The 17,410-nt window shown below is 30.1% G+C and overlaps 1 protein-coding gene across 1 annotated transcript; it reads right to left on the bottom strand.

Annotated features, from left to right (window-relative positions):
- Window positions 1–10,851: 10,851 nt before the first annotated feature.
- Window positions 10,852–13,832, bottom strand: LOC129311578 (protein DETOXIFICATION 14-like). Its single transcript, XM_054953917.1, has 7 exons — window positions 13,392–13,832; window positions 12,736–13,280; window positions 12,101–12,190; window positions 11,958–12,014; window positions 11,572–11,810; window positions 11,281–11,486; window positions 10,852–11,140 (listed from the first exon to the last, which is right to left on the bottom strand). The coding sequence occupies exons 1-7, from the start codon at window positions 13,737–13,739 to the stop codon at window positions 11,075–11,077; spliced, it is 1,551 nt and encodes a 516-aa protein (XP_054809892.1). The 5' UTR covers window positions 13,740–13,832; the 3' UTR covers window positions 10,852–11,074.
- Between the last annotated feature and the right edge of the window lie 3,578 nt (window positions 13,833–17,410).

Below are 17,410 nucleotides of genomic sequence, written 5' to 3'. Positions count from 1 at the left end.
AATATTCTCCCTTTTTAAATATTATCTATGAGATTATTATTATTATTTTTTTCTTCCATATAATTAATGAGATATTTTCATTATTTCTTAATGAACTAATTAATTATGTAATTTTCAAGAATAAAAAAAGTATATTCACATAAATATCATCATTTATGCTTCAATGTCGCTATTGCATGGAAGAGCACATTGACAATTAGTTAAAATTTTCCTTTTATTTATCTTCAAATATCAATTGTTCATAAAATTAACAAGAAACATAAATAAAATATGCGCCTAAATTATTTTAAAGACTATCGTGAATAATGTTAAGACTTAAAGAGTCATTTGTGAAGTAAATTGTAACTGATACATTTAAATTTGCACATAACTACGATAATAAAATAAATTGGTTTCACTAGTATTAATTAAACATCGCGCAACCTTCTAGGCATGTAGATATTTTTTAGCTTAACAATAATTATTACCATTTTGGCTTCCCCAGCATTTTTCCTCGCATCTTGTGGCCATCTGGCTCCGTAACTGAGTTTTCCATTTATTTCAATTGATGGATCATAGTCATTTTTCCATATTCATTACTATATTGTAACATTTACTCAACTACCAGGGTTGGATCTAGCAGAAAATGATAGTCTTTCACAATGTCAACAGTCTGAATTCAAATCCCAATTGAAAAATGTGCCTATATTTAGTTCTTAATAGTATCTTGAATAGAATTCTCTCTCTTTTTGAATAAATTTTAAGGATTTAGACGCAATTCTATTTGTCAAATATATAGCTATTTTAAAAAATTCTCCTCAATAGTGAATGGTAATTCAAATTATATCATTAAACTCTTAGACTCTTGAATAAGACTTTTATGTTTTCTCTCAAGCACTTCATTTTGTTGAGGGATATAATTAAGTAGGACATGTTGTCTCATGTATAATACCCATTTCCTTATAATATTCCCTTAAATTCATTATTTAAAAACTCGCCATTTTCACTTTTTATTTTCTTCACATTTATATTAAATTGATTTCAAATATAACTAATGAAACTTTGTTATACAATCATAAGTATCATTTTTTTAATTTAACGAAGAAATCCAAGTAACTCTAGAGTAATCGTCTATTATGGTAAGAAAATATTATGGGTTAAGGTGTAAATATACTCATGAAGTATCTCATGAGAGAAATCTTGTATCCTAAACTAAAAAAAAAAAAGAAAAATGTTTTTACCCAATCTTTCAAAAATAGAGCAATATAGCCCAATTTTAACAGACTTAAATGGTTGACCAAAAGTTGATCAGACTCAACCGAAGTGGCATGTTAGTGTAGCATCTTTCTTACTTTTTATTAGAGTTAAGGTGCAAATCTACTCTTAATGTAGCATCTCTTATCATTAATTTATGAACAAAGCAATGCCATCCCTAAGCTTTTTGAAAAAGTGTAATGTCGTTCAAAGTTAATGGAATCACAGTGTTGACCATTAGTTAGTTATAGTTTACCATGGGAGAGTCTTGCTAATATGGTTCAAGTTACCTTGAGCTCAAGGACTTGATCAAACGCTCAAGAGCGGAGAGTCACTACCAACCCTTCCAAGCCAATTCCATGAAGTCAAATATTGAGTTTGTTAGCTTCATCACAACAATTGGGGATTTGTTCATTGAGATGCTCCCATCAAACACAAAGTTCCTTTGGTTGACCTGAGATGAGGATTTCTTAGAATGTCATAAACCTTTGACCGATTTAGTCTTGAGGACATGCTTCATTTTGATGCTCTGTGTTGGTTGCTAGAGGCTATATGGCTATGGTTAGTGGTTATCGGATTTGGTTGATGCATGATACTTTTTTTAAAATTTTGAAAAAGGCATTTTAGTATTTTTTTTGTGTTTTAAATAAATATATGAGGTGATATTGTCTTGTTTTTAAAAGATTGGGGTGACATTGTCCTTTTTTATAAGTCAAGGATATTAGATGCTCTTGGCACAACACTCAAGAGTTGATTTGGACATTAATTCTAATAAAATGTGAGGCGCATGCCACGCAAGCATGCCACCTAGGCAAAGTCTAGTCAACTAACAGTCAATTGTTTAAGTATATTAAAATTAAGTGACATTGCTCTTGATACCATGTCAAGTAACCCAATGTTAGCTTAAAAACCTGAAAAAATAACAACAAATTCTAAAAACAATACTCTTTCATTAATTGAATTGAACCATACAATGTCTATTTATAAGCCAGAATTGGAAATGACTAAAACGACCTGAACATACGAGAAATTAAGTACAAGAAATACAACTAATTAACTAAAATTACAATATAACCCCATATTAATACATTAATTATTTTGCAAAAAGTTTGTGATATTGATATAGAAAGTTTCAACCACCTTTTGGTTCTTGCCTTTGCTTTGCGTCTGGCTGTCAAGTATCAAGTCTACTTTTACATTTTTTGAATACTGCACAGCTAACCCTTAAAAAAAAAAAAAACCACGAGTCATCAGCAACAAGCTTTTGAGCATGGGTGCATTTAAAAGAAAATATTTTTTAAAATATTTTTTTATATGGTTATGTTTTCATACTATTTTGTGGCAGATTCTATCTGCAAGAGATTCAAAGTTGAGATGATATCGGCTCCGTAGTCATCATGGTGATGAGCGTCACGCTGCTTGCTGCATCACCTTATAAGATGTGGGTTCTTCAGATTAAATCTGAAAGGTTTAAATTTAAAGATTTTTACTTTATAGTTATATTTATTAAAATAAACAAAGTATAATTTTTTTAATAAATTTGATTATAATCAACAGCAATAGTATAGATTTACTATGAACAATCCATTTTAATATTAATTTTTTATAATTTTCATAAATTGATTATTAAAATGTACACTAGATAGTTCAGAGTTAATATTAAAAATTTTTAAATTTTTATATATTTTTATAAATTGAAGATGTTATTTCATCCCCACACTTGATATACATTGTTTATTTCTACAGAAGTCATGAGGTTAATGCGACATTGATAGATAAAGTTACTTTTCATTAAAAAAAGATAGGTCAAATTATTATTATTTTATGTGGCGTATCCCGTATTCTGGTCTGCCTCATATCAAGTGTAGAAATTTAATGAGAGTTCAGACTGATAATTTGAATTATATTGAGCGAATATGGGACCCTTTTAGAAGAAAACTTTATCACCAATATTACTGTATTTTTTCAAGATTCAAATTCTAAACTTTTGATTGAACTAGTACAACTCTCTTACTAGTTGAAGTAAATGTTGGTAGGTTAGGTAAAAATACTTGAGTTGGTTAACGGTGACGGGCTAAAAGTTTGTGTATTGCAAAAGGCAAATTAAGATTTATAACAATTAACAAAGATATTTAAAAGGGGAAAGCAATATAATTTTATGAGTCAACGAGAATTGTCTCCCCTTTGCTCTATCGTGTTATATGTTACATGCCCCATATCTTTCACATAGGGATTTTTTATTGGGTTTTATATATTTCACCCTCTTACCATCTTAAATGGTTACTACTTTTTAGATTTGTGACTGCTAATACTGTATAATTACTTTATATATTCAATATTATTTGCTTTTTATGGGGAAAAAAGTTACTGATATGATAGCATCGTGAAAATTAAGAGTTGGCCATCAGTCCAACACTTTAGGTATGGGACCATTTTTTGAGAAAATTTTTTTTAAAAAAAAAACCCAGAGAGAGAGAGTGTGTCTTTTATTTCTTTTGTAAAAGAATAAAATGAAGAACCCTTTATTAAAGTACCCTTATTGAATTTTCAAAATCATGGGAACTATTTTATAAAATAGAAGGGTAATATTTTGTTGGAAATGAAATTTTATTTATTTAAAGTAAATTAATTTTTAGGAATAAAAATAATTAAATTAAATCAAGAAGATACAAAATAATCAAAATACGTAAACTAATTGTGGCAAAGTTGAGAATGTGAGTTGGATATTTTCACTATTGCACACATTAAAGGATTAAAAGTGCCTCTTTGAAATATTAGTATTGCGTGTCTTGATGCAAATGAAAATTACTTAATTGAATTTTATGTATAAGTCATTTTTTTTAGAATGACTTGATGGTCAATTTTATAAGTCATTTAATATAAAAGAGGGATTATATATTAATTACTTTGTTCCAATTAATTTTACTTTTTTCACAATTTTTTGAGTAGAGGACAATGTTGCATATAAGAGAAAAAATTAAAAAAAAATGCATTTTAATTAGAGGTAATTAAAAAATTTTCTTTATTTTTTTCAAATAATATCAATAATTTAACCATATCTTTTCTTAGTTTTAGGAAAGCGGTTAGAACTTATTTATGTATGTATAGAGTCGAAGAGAGTTTATTGTTTATAAGGCATAGACATCAAAGCTCACTCAAATTTTGCAGAACATGTAGGATTTATCTCGTTGAGTGTGTGAGAGATTGTTCATGAGAAATTATTGTATGAGCCCAAACATTTATGCTCTATCCAATAAAATTGTATTAATTCAATCAAATAAAATCTTATGTGTTATTTTTTTAATAATTTTATTTTTATAACAAAATATATATTTACTTTTTTATATTTCCTCTCTCTGCTGTCATTAATGACAGAATCAATTTATACTTAATATTATCTTATTATTATGTTTTTATTGGATGAAGCAAAAATAAAGTGGTGCATCAGTCCATGTAAGAACTTCTCGATTATTCATTGCCCTACTATGCACAAACTTTCCATTGACATTGGCGTGAACTCGTTAATGATTTGCTTCTCCAATCATAATTCCTTTAATTACCAACATTTGTTATTGTTACTCCCTTTATTTAAAACGTATAACATTTTCTACCACCTGATGTAGGTCTAAGATATTGAATACTTTATTAAAAAAAATCAAATAGCATTAAATTTTCTTCTTTTAATAAATGTCTTTATTAATTTTATTGTAGAGAGAATATATAAAAAATAAAGTATAAATAATTAAGATAGTTTAATTTGAATTAGAGAGTAATCTTAGAGAGTAGTACTATTTTTACCCATTCAATGATACAAATTATACCTAATTTAACTACTTGTGAAAATAATTAAAAGTGTTATATATTTTAGAACGATTGTAATGCACTCAACCCTCTTACGACTTGCATTTTCTCTATTCATGAATATAACACTATCATTATGATTAGCCATTTCATTACATAAAATGAAGACCCAATACTAATGAATGAAGGTTGGTTCTAAGGATTCACTAGAACTATGGCATGGTTTATTTTACTTCTAATTAGCCTTATAAGGTTTAAAGAAAAATCCTAGTTAGCCCAATGATTCAATTTATCAAACTTTTTGTTTTTGGAAAAATTTCAATCAACCCTCTTGACCTAACATAGTTGCAATAATCAATCCTCCCAAAACTTTAAAATTTTATTGCACATTTGGGGAGTAAAATGAAATTAAAGATATTATTCAAATGATCTTATTATTCATGGGTATATAAATAACTCATGTAGAGAAAATAAAAATTGATATATAAAAAATAAAAAACTGACATATGTGAAATTTATAACTTTCATTAATATCAGAATATCATTATAAATTTATAACTCTCACTTCATCCACATTAGTTTTTTATTTTTCATACATAAATTGTCATTTTTTTACATAAATTATTTATGTTCTTAATGATAATAAAGTCATTTGAATTAACTCTAACTTAATTTTAATATCTCAAATATACAGTGAAATTATATTGGGTCAATGGTGGCCAACTAAAATTTTTCCCTTCTTTTAAAATAAATAAATAACGTGCAATCAATTCTTCAATCAATTTTCGCCTTGTGGGAAAGATTCTGAGTTCAATTAAAGTTGTAGTACCAATGACCACGCGGGCAAAGCTTTTGATGAGACTCAGTGGCCCCTCAATCGTGCTATCCTCCTAATCATCAATCATTACCGTTATTATATTATAATAAAACAAAATAGGTTTGGTCAAAGAAGGGGGGAAAACTACGTACTGTCAAGGCTCCCTGAAAAAGCAGAATTATTTTTAATTATGCATTTTGTTTTAAAATATTTTATACATAAACACTTTTAAGAAAATTTTTGGATGTTTTTTAAATCTTTTTACTACTTTCAGAAAAAGCAAGCTATTTTCAAATGTTTATTTGTAACGAAAAGATCTGGACTATTTGATAGCTACAAATAATATACTCCCTCTAGTTTATAATATAAGTCATTTTCAGCTACTTATCAAAACCAAAAAAAAAAATAACTCATTAAGTATATTTTAAAATTAAAAAAATCAACTTTGTCCCTATTAAAGAGAAAGATAAAAAAAATAACATTTGAGGGGCCGTATAGAAATCTTAAATTAGAATTAAATTATCCTCTAGTAATTTTCTAGGGATGAAATTGAAACATGTTGATTAATAATTTTTTATATGACTTATATTAAGGATTAATAATTTTTTCTAGATGACATCTTATAATAGGAACAAGAAGTAGCTCTTAAGGCCATTAATGATTGAAATATCTCTTTCCATGAGAAGCTTTGATGAATATGAAAATTATTTTTATTCGGGTTTTTAGTAATAATATTTGATTAAATTGATATACTATTAAAAACATGCAAGATTTCTAAATTTAACTTGCTTATTAGCAAGGTAATAGCACAGTGTATTAATTGACCATTGAAAGTCATTTATGATTGATCATATAGATTGGAATTGAAAAAATGGATTGCCATAATGGATTTTGTCATTGTATGATCATTGAAATAAAAAATTAATTACAAGTAGATGGTTTTTTTTTAATAAACAGGTATCCTCTTATGAGATAGAATTATGTTCAATGGAACCATAAGGCCTAATACCTTTCTTCCCCATATGGGTGGTTAGGAAAATATGTGCTTTTATGGCTCCTTGAACTGATGAGGATGATGTGTTCTGTTGGAGATATGCCGATGATGGTAGATTTAATATTAAATCAGCCTGTAAATCCCTTCATGTCTCTAGCCAACAGTCTAATGGCTTCTTGTGGAAACAACTTTGGTGATGGCTCATTCAAGAGAAAGTGAAACTCTCCTTTTGGCAAGTGATCCATAGGTGACTTCTCACTAATTCCCAAAGAGCCCAGAGAGGACTTTCAAATAGTGGAGAATGTCCTTTCAAATGTAATGGAGAGGAAAATATCCTTCACATTTTGAGAGATTGTTATGTGGCCAAAGAAGTGTGGAAACTTATTATCTCTCCTAACTAATTAATATGTGTCTTTTCTTGCTCTTGACAATTTGTAGGTTGTTGGATTTGAGAAGGAACAAGGAGACATAGAGCGAAAACACCATTCAGAAAATTGCCATGGATCAAAATTTTTTTCCAATGTATGTTGGTTACTTTGGAAAAACAAATGTAGCAGAATTTTTTAAGGCAAAGGCAATACAACAAAGAAAATTCTTCATTTGGCCTTTTTAAATTTAATAGAAGGCACTAGCAACAGACATTACAAGCGCATTTGATGATCAATGAAACCTAGAACAATCACCTTTGGACCAGACCTAGATATGATTTTGTTCGTGTAGATGTCGATGCTTTATTTAGATATCTTAATCAAGCAACGTGTGGTGGAGTGATCTAGGATCATGAAGGTCATTAGATTTTGGGTTTTAAATGTAAGTTGAATTCTACTACTATCTCTATGAAGGAAATCATGGCAACCAACTTGGGTATGGGGACTTGTGAGCAGCATGGATATAATAAGATTCAACTTTTATTGACTCCCTAGAGGCCATCAACACCCTATTTCAAGATATTGGAAGGAATCATGCTTACGGTGATATTATTGATTCAACTATAAAACTCATTTATCAAGATTGGTATTTAGAAGTTAGCTATAGTTGTAGAGAAAGCATGGAATGTGCAGATCAATTGGAAAGGCATGGTCAACCATCGACTTATGACGTTACAACATAATTTGAAGCCCCACTTGAGTGCACCTAGATTATAGTGACTAATTCTACTAATAATGTTTAAACTCTTTTGGTTTGTATTTCTATTCAAGCTCAGTTGATGGGATACATAATTAATTATATTCAAGTTTTTTATTTTATTAGAATGATTTTATGATTTGATTTAAATAAATGTAATCTTTTAGATTACTAGGTTGTCTTATAAATTATTTTAAAATATTTCATTTAACTATTAGAATTTATAGAATATTATGCTTTTAATACTTTTATTTGTAGGGTTAGGTTAAAACTTATAAATAGCGTCTTAATATACTTACTTTATACATCTTTTTGAAATAATGATAATTGATATTGGTATACTTTCCTTTGAGTTTCTCTCTTGTCTCTACTCTTTTTCTATCTTTTCTCAATTTTCTTCCCTTTTCTCCCTCCCCTGTCCTACATCAAACCCTCTTTGAAATATATAGTTTACTATACAATGCTAAGTTTAGAGAAATTGAAATGTGTTGGTTCACTTGCTTTTGCTGCAAATGTAAGTTTTATAGATAAATTTCAACCTAGGTATATTCCTTGTGTTTTCTTGGGATATAGAAACAATAAAAATAAAAATAAAGGTTTGGGTTAAAGGACACTTTTCCCTTCAACTATTTATGTAAGAGTGTCTAGTATCCTAAAATTTTTTTATAGTACAATGTTTGCCGTTAACAATTAAAAACGGTGTAATGTTGCTTTTGTCGCTAACAAAGTCAACATTGACTTAAATACATGACCCGAAAAATTACAAATAAGTACTTTATTAAAAAATTAATATCAATTAAGTTATTTAAATTACAAATAAGGATTAAAAGACTTATTTGTCGTGAATATTTTTCTCCAAAGATATTTAGCATCCTAAACTTTTTTTTGGAACATTTTTGCCCCAAACTTTTCAAAAAGAAAGTATTTTTGTCCCATTGTTAAATATAAAAAATGTTGACCACTAAACTGAAGTTGGACCAAGGTTAAATAGTATATTTTCCCTTAAAATTGTTCTCCAAGCGAGCTGGGTATCCTGAACTTTTATTTGAAATTTATTTGCCTTGGAACTTTTAAAAATGGAGCAATTTTGCCATCCCTTCTTCTTCATTGTCCTCTTCTTCTTCCTCCTCCTTCCCTTCCACCAGTAAGCTCCTGCACTAACATGGATTGGAGTCCAAATATAAAGTTGGGAAAATGGATGTTTGAGATTCGAAAGCCTTGCAAGAAGTCTCACATTTGGCTTGACACTTTCACCCCCCAAAAATGTCCATTCAAGCCCACGACGTGCTGCTCTGTCCATCAAAGGCAAATCCTTCATTCTTAACTTCTATAGATTGTCGTCATCCTCCCTTGACTTGCCACATTCTTCCTACATAACATCCAAGTTGCTACTTTTGTCACTACTGCCATGTTCAAGTTTGATGCTATAAAGTCCTTAAAAGCGTCGAAGCCTGCAAAGTCATCATAGTTTGGTGAGATAGTGAAATTTTTGAATATAGAAGAAGATAGCTTCTATGTGGTCAAGTTCATATGGATTGACTTAATAAATAGGTGATTGTTTTTGGGTATAGGTATGGGTTCAAATGACTTAGAATTGCTTGCTGTGGAGTTGTTCTTGCTATCTGGGTGGATTTTTTTAATTTTTTAAAAAAATGCCATTTGGTTAGATGTGGCTATTAAAGTCAAAGTAATGGTCAATACTTTTAGGTTAAATAAACTCCAAACAAAAGTTCAAGATATACAACACTTCTGGAGAAAAAGTTGTAGAGCAAATACGCACTTTAACCCTAGTCAAACTTTATTTTAATAGCAAACATTTATGATATTTAACCGTAGGGTAAAGATGCCCTCTTTTTAAAAAGTTTGAGGTAAAAATACTTTAAAAAAAAAGTTTATGATGTTAGGTACTTTTAAAGAAAAAGTTCTAGAGCAAATATACAATTTAACTCTACAAAAAAATAGCAAGAGACAAGTACTATTTTTCACCATGCAAAAAACCAAAATATCATTTTTACCATCCATTTTGACATGCTACTAGATGATTATTGGAGCATCATTGTCAGCAGCAATACTAATAATTAATTAAAAAAATAATATATTTGATTTAATATGATCTTATTAAAACATTAACGATTTAATATTTAATAATTTTTATCAATGTTATTACTAGCAATGATAATTCAATAATCACTTGGTAGTTGGTCAAAGTAGATGGTCAAAATGGTATTTTAGTCTTTGATATGAGTAAGAAATAACATTAATCGATTAAAGGTTATTTGTAAGTTATAACCTAAGGGATTTAATTGATAATAATTTTCTTATAAAGTCATTTAATATAATTTTTGAGCTTTTTTTTTGTAATTTTTGAAGTCTATTAATAATTAAACTTAACCTTTCTAATGATAAAGGCAAAATTGTAATACTTTTAAATGTTGAAGGGAGACATTGATGCTTGCACATAATAACAAACAGATCAAAATGTCATTTTGACTGATTATGAGATGATTATTGAATCAATAATACCAGCAACAAAACTGATAATTAATTAAAAACTAATATATTTATTTTAAAAATATCTTATTATATTATTATTATTTATAATTTAAAGTACTTACTTATATTAATTTAAAGATTATTTTCCATAATTTTCTAGGTCCTTTTATATTTTTTTTAGATCCTTCTTTATAATTCATTTGGTCAACTAACGGTTAAACTAACATATATTTAATGGAGGGACAATATTGTTCCTAAAAAAATTATTTAGGGAGAATATTGTCTCACCTACTAAACAGTGCTGAGTGCTCATAAAAAAGAAAAGTTTAGAAATAAATGAGGCTTTTAATCCTAAAGTCTATATCATTATCGATCAATACATAAAATGGAATCTTTAAGAAGTTGCTTTATTGATAATTTATAAAAAGCATGAACAAAACTAATGGTTTATTTCATCACAGAACACAAGCGCAACTTTACATGCATGTCTAATACATTTTAGTTGCTTCTATGCTTGATTCCCCATCTTTATTACAACATCCAGATATTTTCCAATTTAAAGAAGAAGATGCTGATTGACAAAGGGACATAAAGTAATGCACTCTGGTTGCTCAAATCAGTGCGTTTTCATCTTGTGGCGAACATCCCTTCAATGTCCTCTCCCTAGCTTGTTTTGCCTGCAAATTCAAAAAAGCTCAAACGTTAATGTTACATAATTTTAATTAATTTATCATGAGTATATATTATTAAAAGATTAGGAATACAATTTCAAGATGAATTGAAATGATAACTATTCTTGTAAGTGTAGAGAACAAACCTCTTTTTTCCAATCCGTACAACTTATTATAACCATTAATACAATCACTTGGCATATTGTGCCAGAAGTTATTCCAAGCCAAAGGCCTTTTCCTCTCAAGTGTACCACGAAACCCAATATTGCAGCAAGTGGAATTCCAACGCCATAGTAAGCTCCAAAATTTACATATGATCCTATGCGTTGCCACCCACTTCCCCTAGCAATCCCTGTTTTGTTTAAAAAAAAAGGTATTATATATATATATATAATAAGATTTTTTTAAAAAAAATATGATAGGAATGAAAATTTTACCTGTAAGGGCGCCTTGTAAGGAATCTGCAAAAACAGACAAAACTAATATAGGAGCTATGTCTGTAACGTAGTGCATAACCTCAGGTTCATTGCTAAAAACATGACCTAAAACATTCCGGCTCGCGAAAACCGTTGAGCTCATTATAAGAGCCTCACAAGCTCCTATGATCCTTGCACATAAGGCAGACATGTATGCTGCTTTCGCATTTCCAGCTCCTAATGCATTTGAAACTCTTGTGCTAAATATAATAATGCCAACCACAAGAGTCACCAATGAGAAAGAATTTAATAACGTAAAATGAACAATTCAGTTTATTTTTACATTAGTATAGATTGTTGTAAATGTGAACATATGAAGGCATTGAAAGATATTATGTAATGCGAACCTTGCTGCAGAGCCAATTGATTCTGGTATTGAATAGATTGTAATGTTCATTGAGACACTGGCCAAAAAATTCAAATTTATATGGAGAATTAGTTAGCTGTACATTTAGATTTTTGGGAAGTGAAACTTTAGAAAGAAGCATACCATACTGCCAAGATTGAAGTTTCAAGCTGAGGATTTGGTCGTAAAAGACCGGCAAGCAACGTAGTCACCTCATAAGACCACCATTGGAGGCTGAAAATTAATATTCAATTACCAATATCAATATCAGGATGTCAATATTCAAGGCATATAATATAAAAAAGTTTAAAGATAAAGTTAGCTTTTAAACTATAAGTTCAAAAACTTTTGTGATCCTAAACTCATTTTTTATTTAATATTTTCAATTTTTGAAAATAGTACAATCTAACTTTTATCATTAATAAAAATTAATTTTAACTGTTACTTGACTAGAAAATGATAGAAAAACTTTAAAAATTACAAATAAAGACTCAAAAAGTTAAAGAAAAGGATCAAGAAAATTTTATTGATTCTTTTTATTTTGGGGTAATTTTTGAGATCCTTTTTCTATTATTTTCTTATTAATTAATTATTAAAGTTAACTTTGATTAATAGTAGGAAATCAAACTGCACTATTTTTAAATGTTGAAAGAAAACATTACATTAAAAATGAATTTAAGCTACAAGACCCTCTTAAACTTATAGTTTAGGACTAATTTACTCTTTTACCCAATATAAAATGTAATGAAAATCTCATATCAAGTTAGGATGAAGAATACCAAGCCATTATAGTTGAAGGAATAGCGAAGCGAAAGAAATCTCTAATGCCATGGAAAAGCTCCATGGAAATTGAAGCTCTAGTCTTTGCACAAGATTCAGAGAATTTCATATAAAAGGCCAGCAAGACCACATTCAACCAATATGAAACACCAATGGCAAACGCTCCTCCAAAACGGCCCATACCGGATTTAAAAACTAGTGTCCAACAAAAGGCTACGTGGAAGCTGATGGTAATTGTAGAACAGAGCACAAGAGGAGCGATCATGCTCTGCATAAGGTAGAACCGAACCAAGGCTTGAAGTGTTGCATAACCAAAGAGAGCAGGAATCAAGCAAACCGCAAATTTTCCTGCTTCATGTGCAATCAAAGGGTCTTGACCAAGCAAAACCAAAAGCTTGCCCAAGTTAAGCCACAACATGGACAGAGGAATACAACATAACAAAAGGCAGAAGATGCCGGTTTGAATTTGAACACCAAACTTCTTATATTGCTTAGCTCCATAGGCTTGACCGCATAGTGTTTCAAGTGCAGAAGCCAAACCAAACTGTAGAAAAAACAAGATGATGTTGTTATATATGTATATTCTTAAGCAAGATTTGTGAACTTTTAAGCAAAATTTGTGAACTTGTATAAACAATAACAAGTGATGACTTACGATGACGCTGAAACCAGTGACAGCACAGAGAGAGATGGCAAGGCCAGTGCTGGATTGAGCAAGTTTCCCCAAGTGACCCACCATCATCAAAGCGACAGTTTGCAGAAAGAAGGTTGAATAATTCACAGCCACCATAGGACCTGCAACACAACAGACCTCTTTCACTTCTTTAGCAAACACACGCCATGTTAGCCGTAGACGATCTTCTTCTTCTTCGTTCAGTACCACCTCTGCAGTCTTCTCTTGATTATTATCCTTTTCGATTTTCCTTTCGCTTTCTTGCTCATCACTAGCAGTCCTGGTTGAACTTAGAATGGCGGGAGATATGAATACAGGGTTTTGATTCATGTTTGCTTGTTGATGTTTAGAAAAATGGGATATATGGTAGCCAATGGTTTCTCCTTAATGAAGCTAAGTGTCTTCACACTGATATGTCGAATTGCAGAAACCAATTTAGTGTTCTATTTATAGGCAATGCTACGATCCATGGTGCTAGCGGTCCATAGTTGTGTGTAGTTTGCTGTGGACAGGTTGGCCAAAAAAAAAACAAAAGTTTGCTATTGGGTGGGGGGACCACGCATGGTAATCCGTACGTATAAAAAAAAAGTAATAATATTTTAAAACAACCTTTAAATTTTTATGGACCATACAGGCCACCGTATCCCACGTTTTTAAACTATTATTAGTATTATTATATATTTTCTCTTGTATTTATTATAGGATATCTTTTGAATTTTTTTTTAATTCTTAATATAAGATACATGGGAGGTTATTTATCACCATTTTTCAATTTTACTTGTATTGTAAATATAATTTTATGGCAAATAGTATATTGTGTATCTCTTTTTTCTTATTTTTAGGAGGGGTAAAATTAAAAAAATTTTCATTTTAAAATGTATTGAATGAGTTAATTGTCATTCTTTAGTTGCAATAAAATGGTTGAAAAAGTCTTATATTAGGAACTTGAGGAAGTAGATATTATTTCCTCTGAATTACAATGTAAATTATTTTTTAGAAGCACTCATTAATTCAAAATATAAGGCATTAATAAATTTTATGTTTTATTGATATTTATACCCTGCTTTAATGAAATTAATTTAATTAATAAGAATAGTTTAAATATTCCACTCAAAGGAATAAAAGGAAAGATGTGAACATTATCAGAAAATTAATATATCGACAAACTTTTTTTGAAAAGCATAAATTAATTAATAATAACTTATATTTTAATTCAAGCTTCTCCAAAATTTACACTTTCTTTAATTTATTTATAAGTTACTTTCAGTATGTTTCGCTGGAATTAAGAAAAACTTTAAACTTTATTAATTTTTTTTCTTAAAATTTAATAGGTTTATACTTTGACTCTTAATAAATGTTCTTAAATCTAATTATTGGTATTTTTTTGTTCAAAATATTTAATAAAAGTAAAAATATAAAGAGGAACATTAAAAATTGATATTGATAAGTTCCCATAAGTATGTCTAAATTTTTTTTTCCCTTTGTTCTATAACTAAAATCAAAGAAATAAAAAGTTTGTAATATATATTTTTTAATGTTGGCCTCCTTTATGTTAAATCTTTGATCCGCGAGAAAAACAACCTTTAAATTTAACTCTATATACATACACAGTCTTCCACACACACACATATATTATATGGAAATGGCGGAGGAAAAGGGAAGGGGGACCTAGCATAACGTGGCCACTAATTTCAGATGAGAATCTTTAACAAACGCTGTAATTCCCCCCCCCCCCCCCAAAATTAATTATTTCTAGTCCCTCTTTTTGGTGGTGGAGAAAGCAGGGAAGTAATTAATTTGTAATCAGAGTCTTGTTAACTAATTCTGGTTTGTTTGTGTACCTCTTGAAGGATCAGCCTTTTATCCGTGGTCTTTGAATTCCCTTCTTATAGTTTAGGTGATGCAAATAATTCTAATTCTATAGAATCAAATTAACACAATAGATGAGTTTTCATGCTTATCTAATTTAGACTTTCCAAATCAAAATTGGCCATGTTGCTCACATGTTCGCACCCGCAGCATCGCACCATGGCCAAAACTATAGGCCGCGTGTCAGAATATTTGCCTCCACACTCTTAATGAAATCTTTTTTTTTTTTTTTAAATCTCGATGGTAGGAGAGATTGTCAAGATTTTTAAACGCTTATAAATGAAAATGCATAAAAAAAATAAATTTAAAATTCTAAATGCTCGTGAGTTTGTAGCTTAAGGGTTAAATTATTATTTGACCCTTAAAAATACAATTTTAAACATACATAATTTATCATCTACAAATTTTTTCAAATTATAGATTTATTTTAAAATACTAAATATTTCCTCTGAAATTTGACAATCTTTATTTTTTGGGCAAAGATACTTCTCATTAAAAGCAAAAGTCCAGAAAACAAAAAAAAAAAAAACAAAGCTAATGCTAAAAATAAAATAGCATAGAGCAAGAAAACAAAAATAATTAACTAATTCCTGCTCTGCAGTCTGGGTTTGAAGTATTCACCTCAAGATTCCAATCCATCATAACATTAGGGGTTAGAACAGAGAACAAAGAGATTGATGGTTGAAGAACCCACATCACAGGATCCACTTCCTTTATAGCATCAGTTGCCAAAGAGTAAGCTACATGATTACCCCCTCGCAAAGTAAAATAAGGTGAGAACCCAACCTTACATGCAAATCTCTTAAGCCCTATATGGTATAAAGGATTGGAGGGATTAGATTGAGATTGGCACTAGCTAGTACTAGCTTTTTGCATTTGGTATAGAGCATTGGAAAATTTAATTTCAATCTCAATTCCATCTACATCAAATTATCTAATACCACCACCCTTTGGTGTTGGGAAACCAACCTTAGAATTGATTTTCTTCAATTTGGATTGCCCCTACCCTCACACCCTCTCTCCTATCTCTCGTCCTTACCCCTAACCTCATCCTTCACTATTCTCTCACTTAATTGAGTCTACCATGACAGTCTTTAGCATTGGTGCCTTCCCTATCGTTGACATATTCAAGTTCAATTCTCACTTCATCTTCCTCCCTTCTCCATTCCTCTACCTATTGTCATCCTCCACTACTACTTCGAGTCTTCTCCCTTTGTTTACCTCCCGCTGTCCTCCACCACTATATCTTATCACATTTGCTAGGCTTCTTGCCTTCATATTTGCTTGCCTTTAATTTAAGAGACTCCAGATCTGGTTACAAGTTGAGCTTCATTGCTATGTTTACTCCTAGATCCATCATCGTCTTCTTCAATTTGAGAGATTCTAGACTCTTGAATAATAGAATGATTCCTCATAGTTAGATTCATCATCTTCATCTTGTTCTCAAATCCATCACAGACGAGCTCTATTGCTACATTTTCTCCTAGTTCCAAGTCGTCAAACAAGGTGATAGGTGGTGAGGGAGGGAGGTTGGGTTTGATCATGAATCCATGACAGAGAGAAGATGGATTTTAGTGCAATTTTTTTAATTAATTATAAGGGGTATTATAGTCTTTTTATAATTTATGTTTAATTATAAAATAAAATGAAGGAAAGTATTCACTACAATTATTATTCTATGTCAAATATAATTTTAAAGCCTGATCTTAATTACAATCATAACCTCAATCCCTCCAAATTCAAGCATGCCTATCAAATAGAGCCTTAGTCATTTCTTGAATGATTCCTGAGATTTTCAATCCCGCAAATCGGATTTATTCTCGAGATTTGGCGATCTGGATTCATCCACTATTGTCGGATTCATCAATTTGCAAATTTGATTGAATTTTGTGGCTTCTTGATGATGCAGTCATTATCGGCACAAAAAGGAAAAAATAGGGGGGGGGGGGGAAGTGAAAAAAGCGAAGTAAAGATACATGTATCGCCAAAATTCTAATTGGAAAAGCATAGAAAAAAGGATTTAGTTTCTGTCAATTCTTTTCCCACCAGAGCCTCTATGCTCTCTGCTAACCGTCTTGACCAGGAATTAGAATTTCCCTCCTTTAATATTTATCATAATTAAATCAAAGCTT

This window comes from Prosopis cineraria, unplaced genomic scaffold (assembly GCF_029017545.1).
Source record: "Prosopis cineraria cultivar Desert tree isolate PC_DT_omini unplaced genomic scaffold, ASM2901754v1 PC5, whole genome shotgun sequence".
NCBI lineage: Eukaryota > Viridiplantae > Streptophyta > Magnoliopsida > Fabales > Fabaceae > Prosopis > Prosopis cineraria.
Note: the sequence above shows the minus strand (reverse complement) of the source record. Positions and strands in the feature narration are given on the sequence as shown.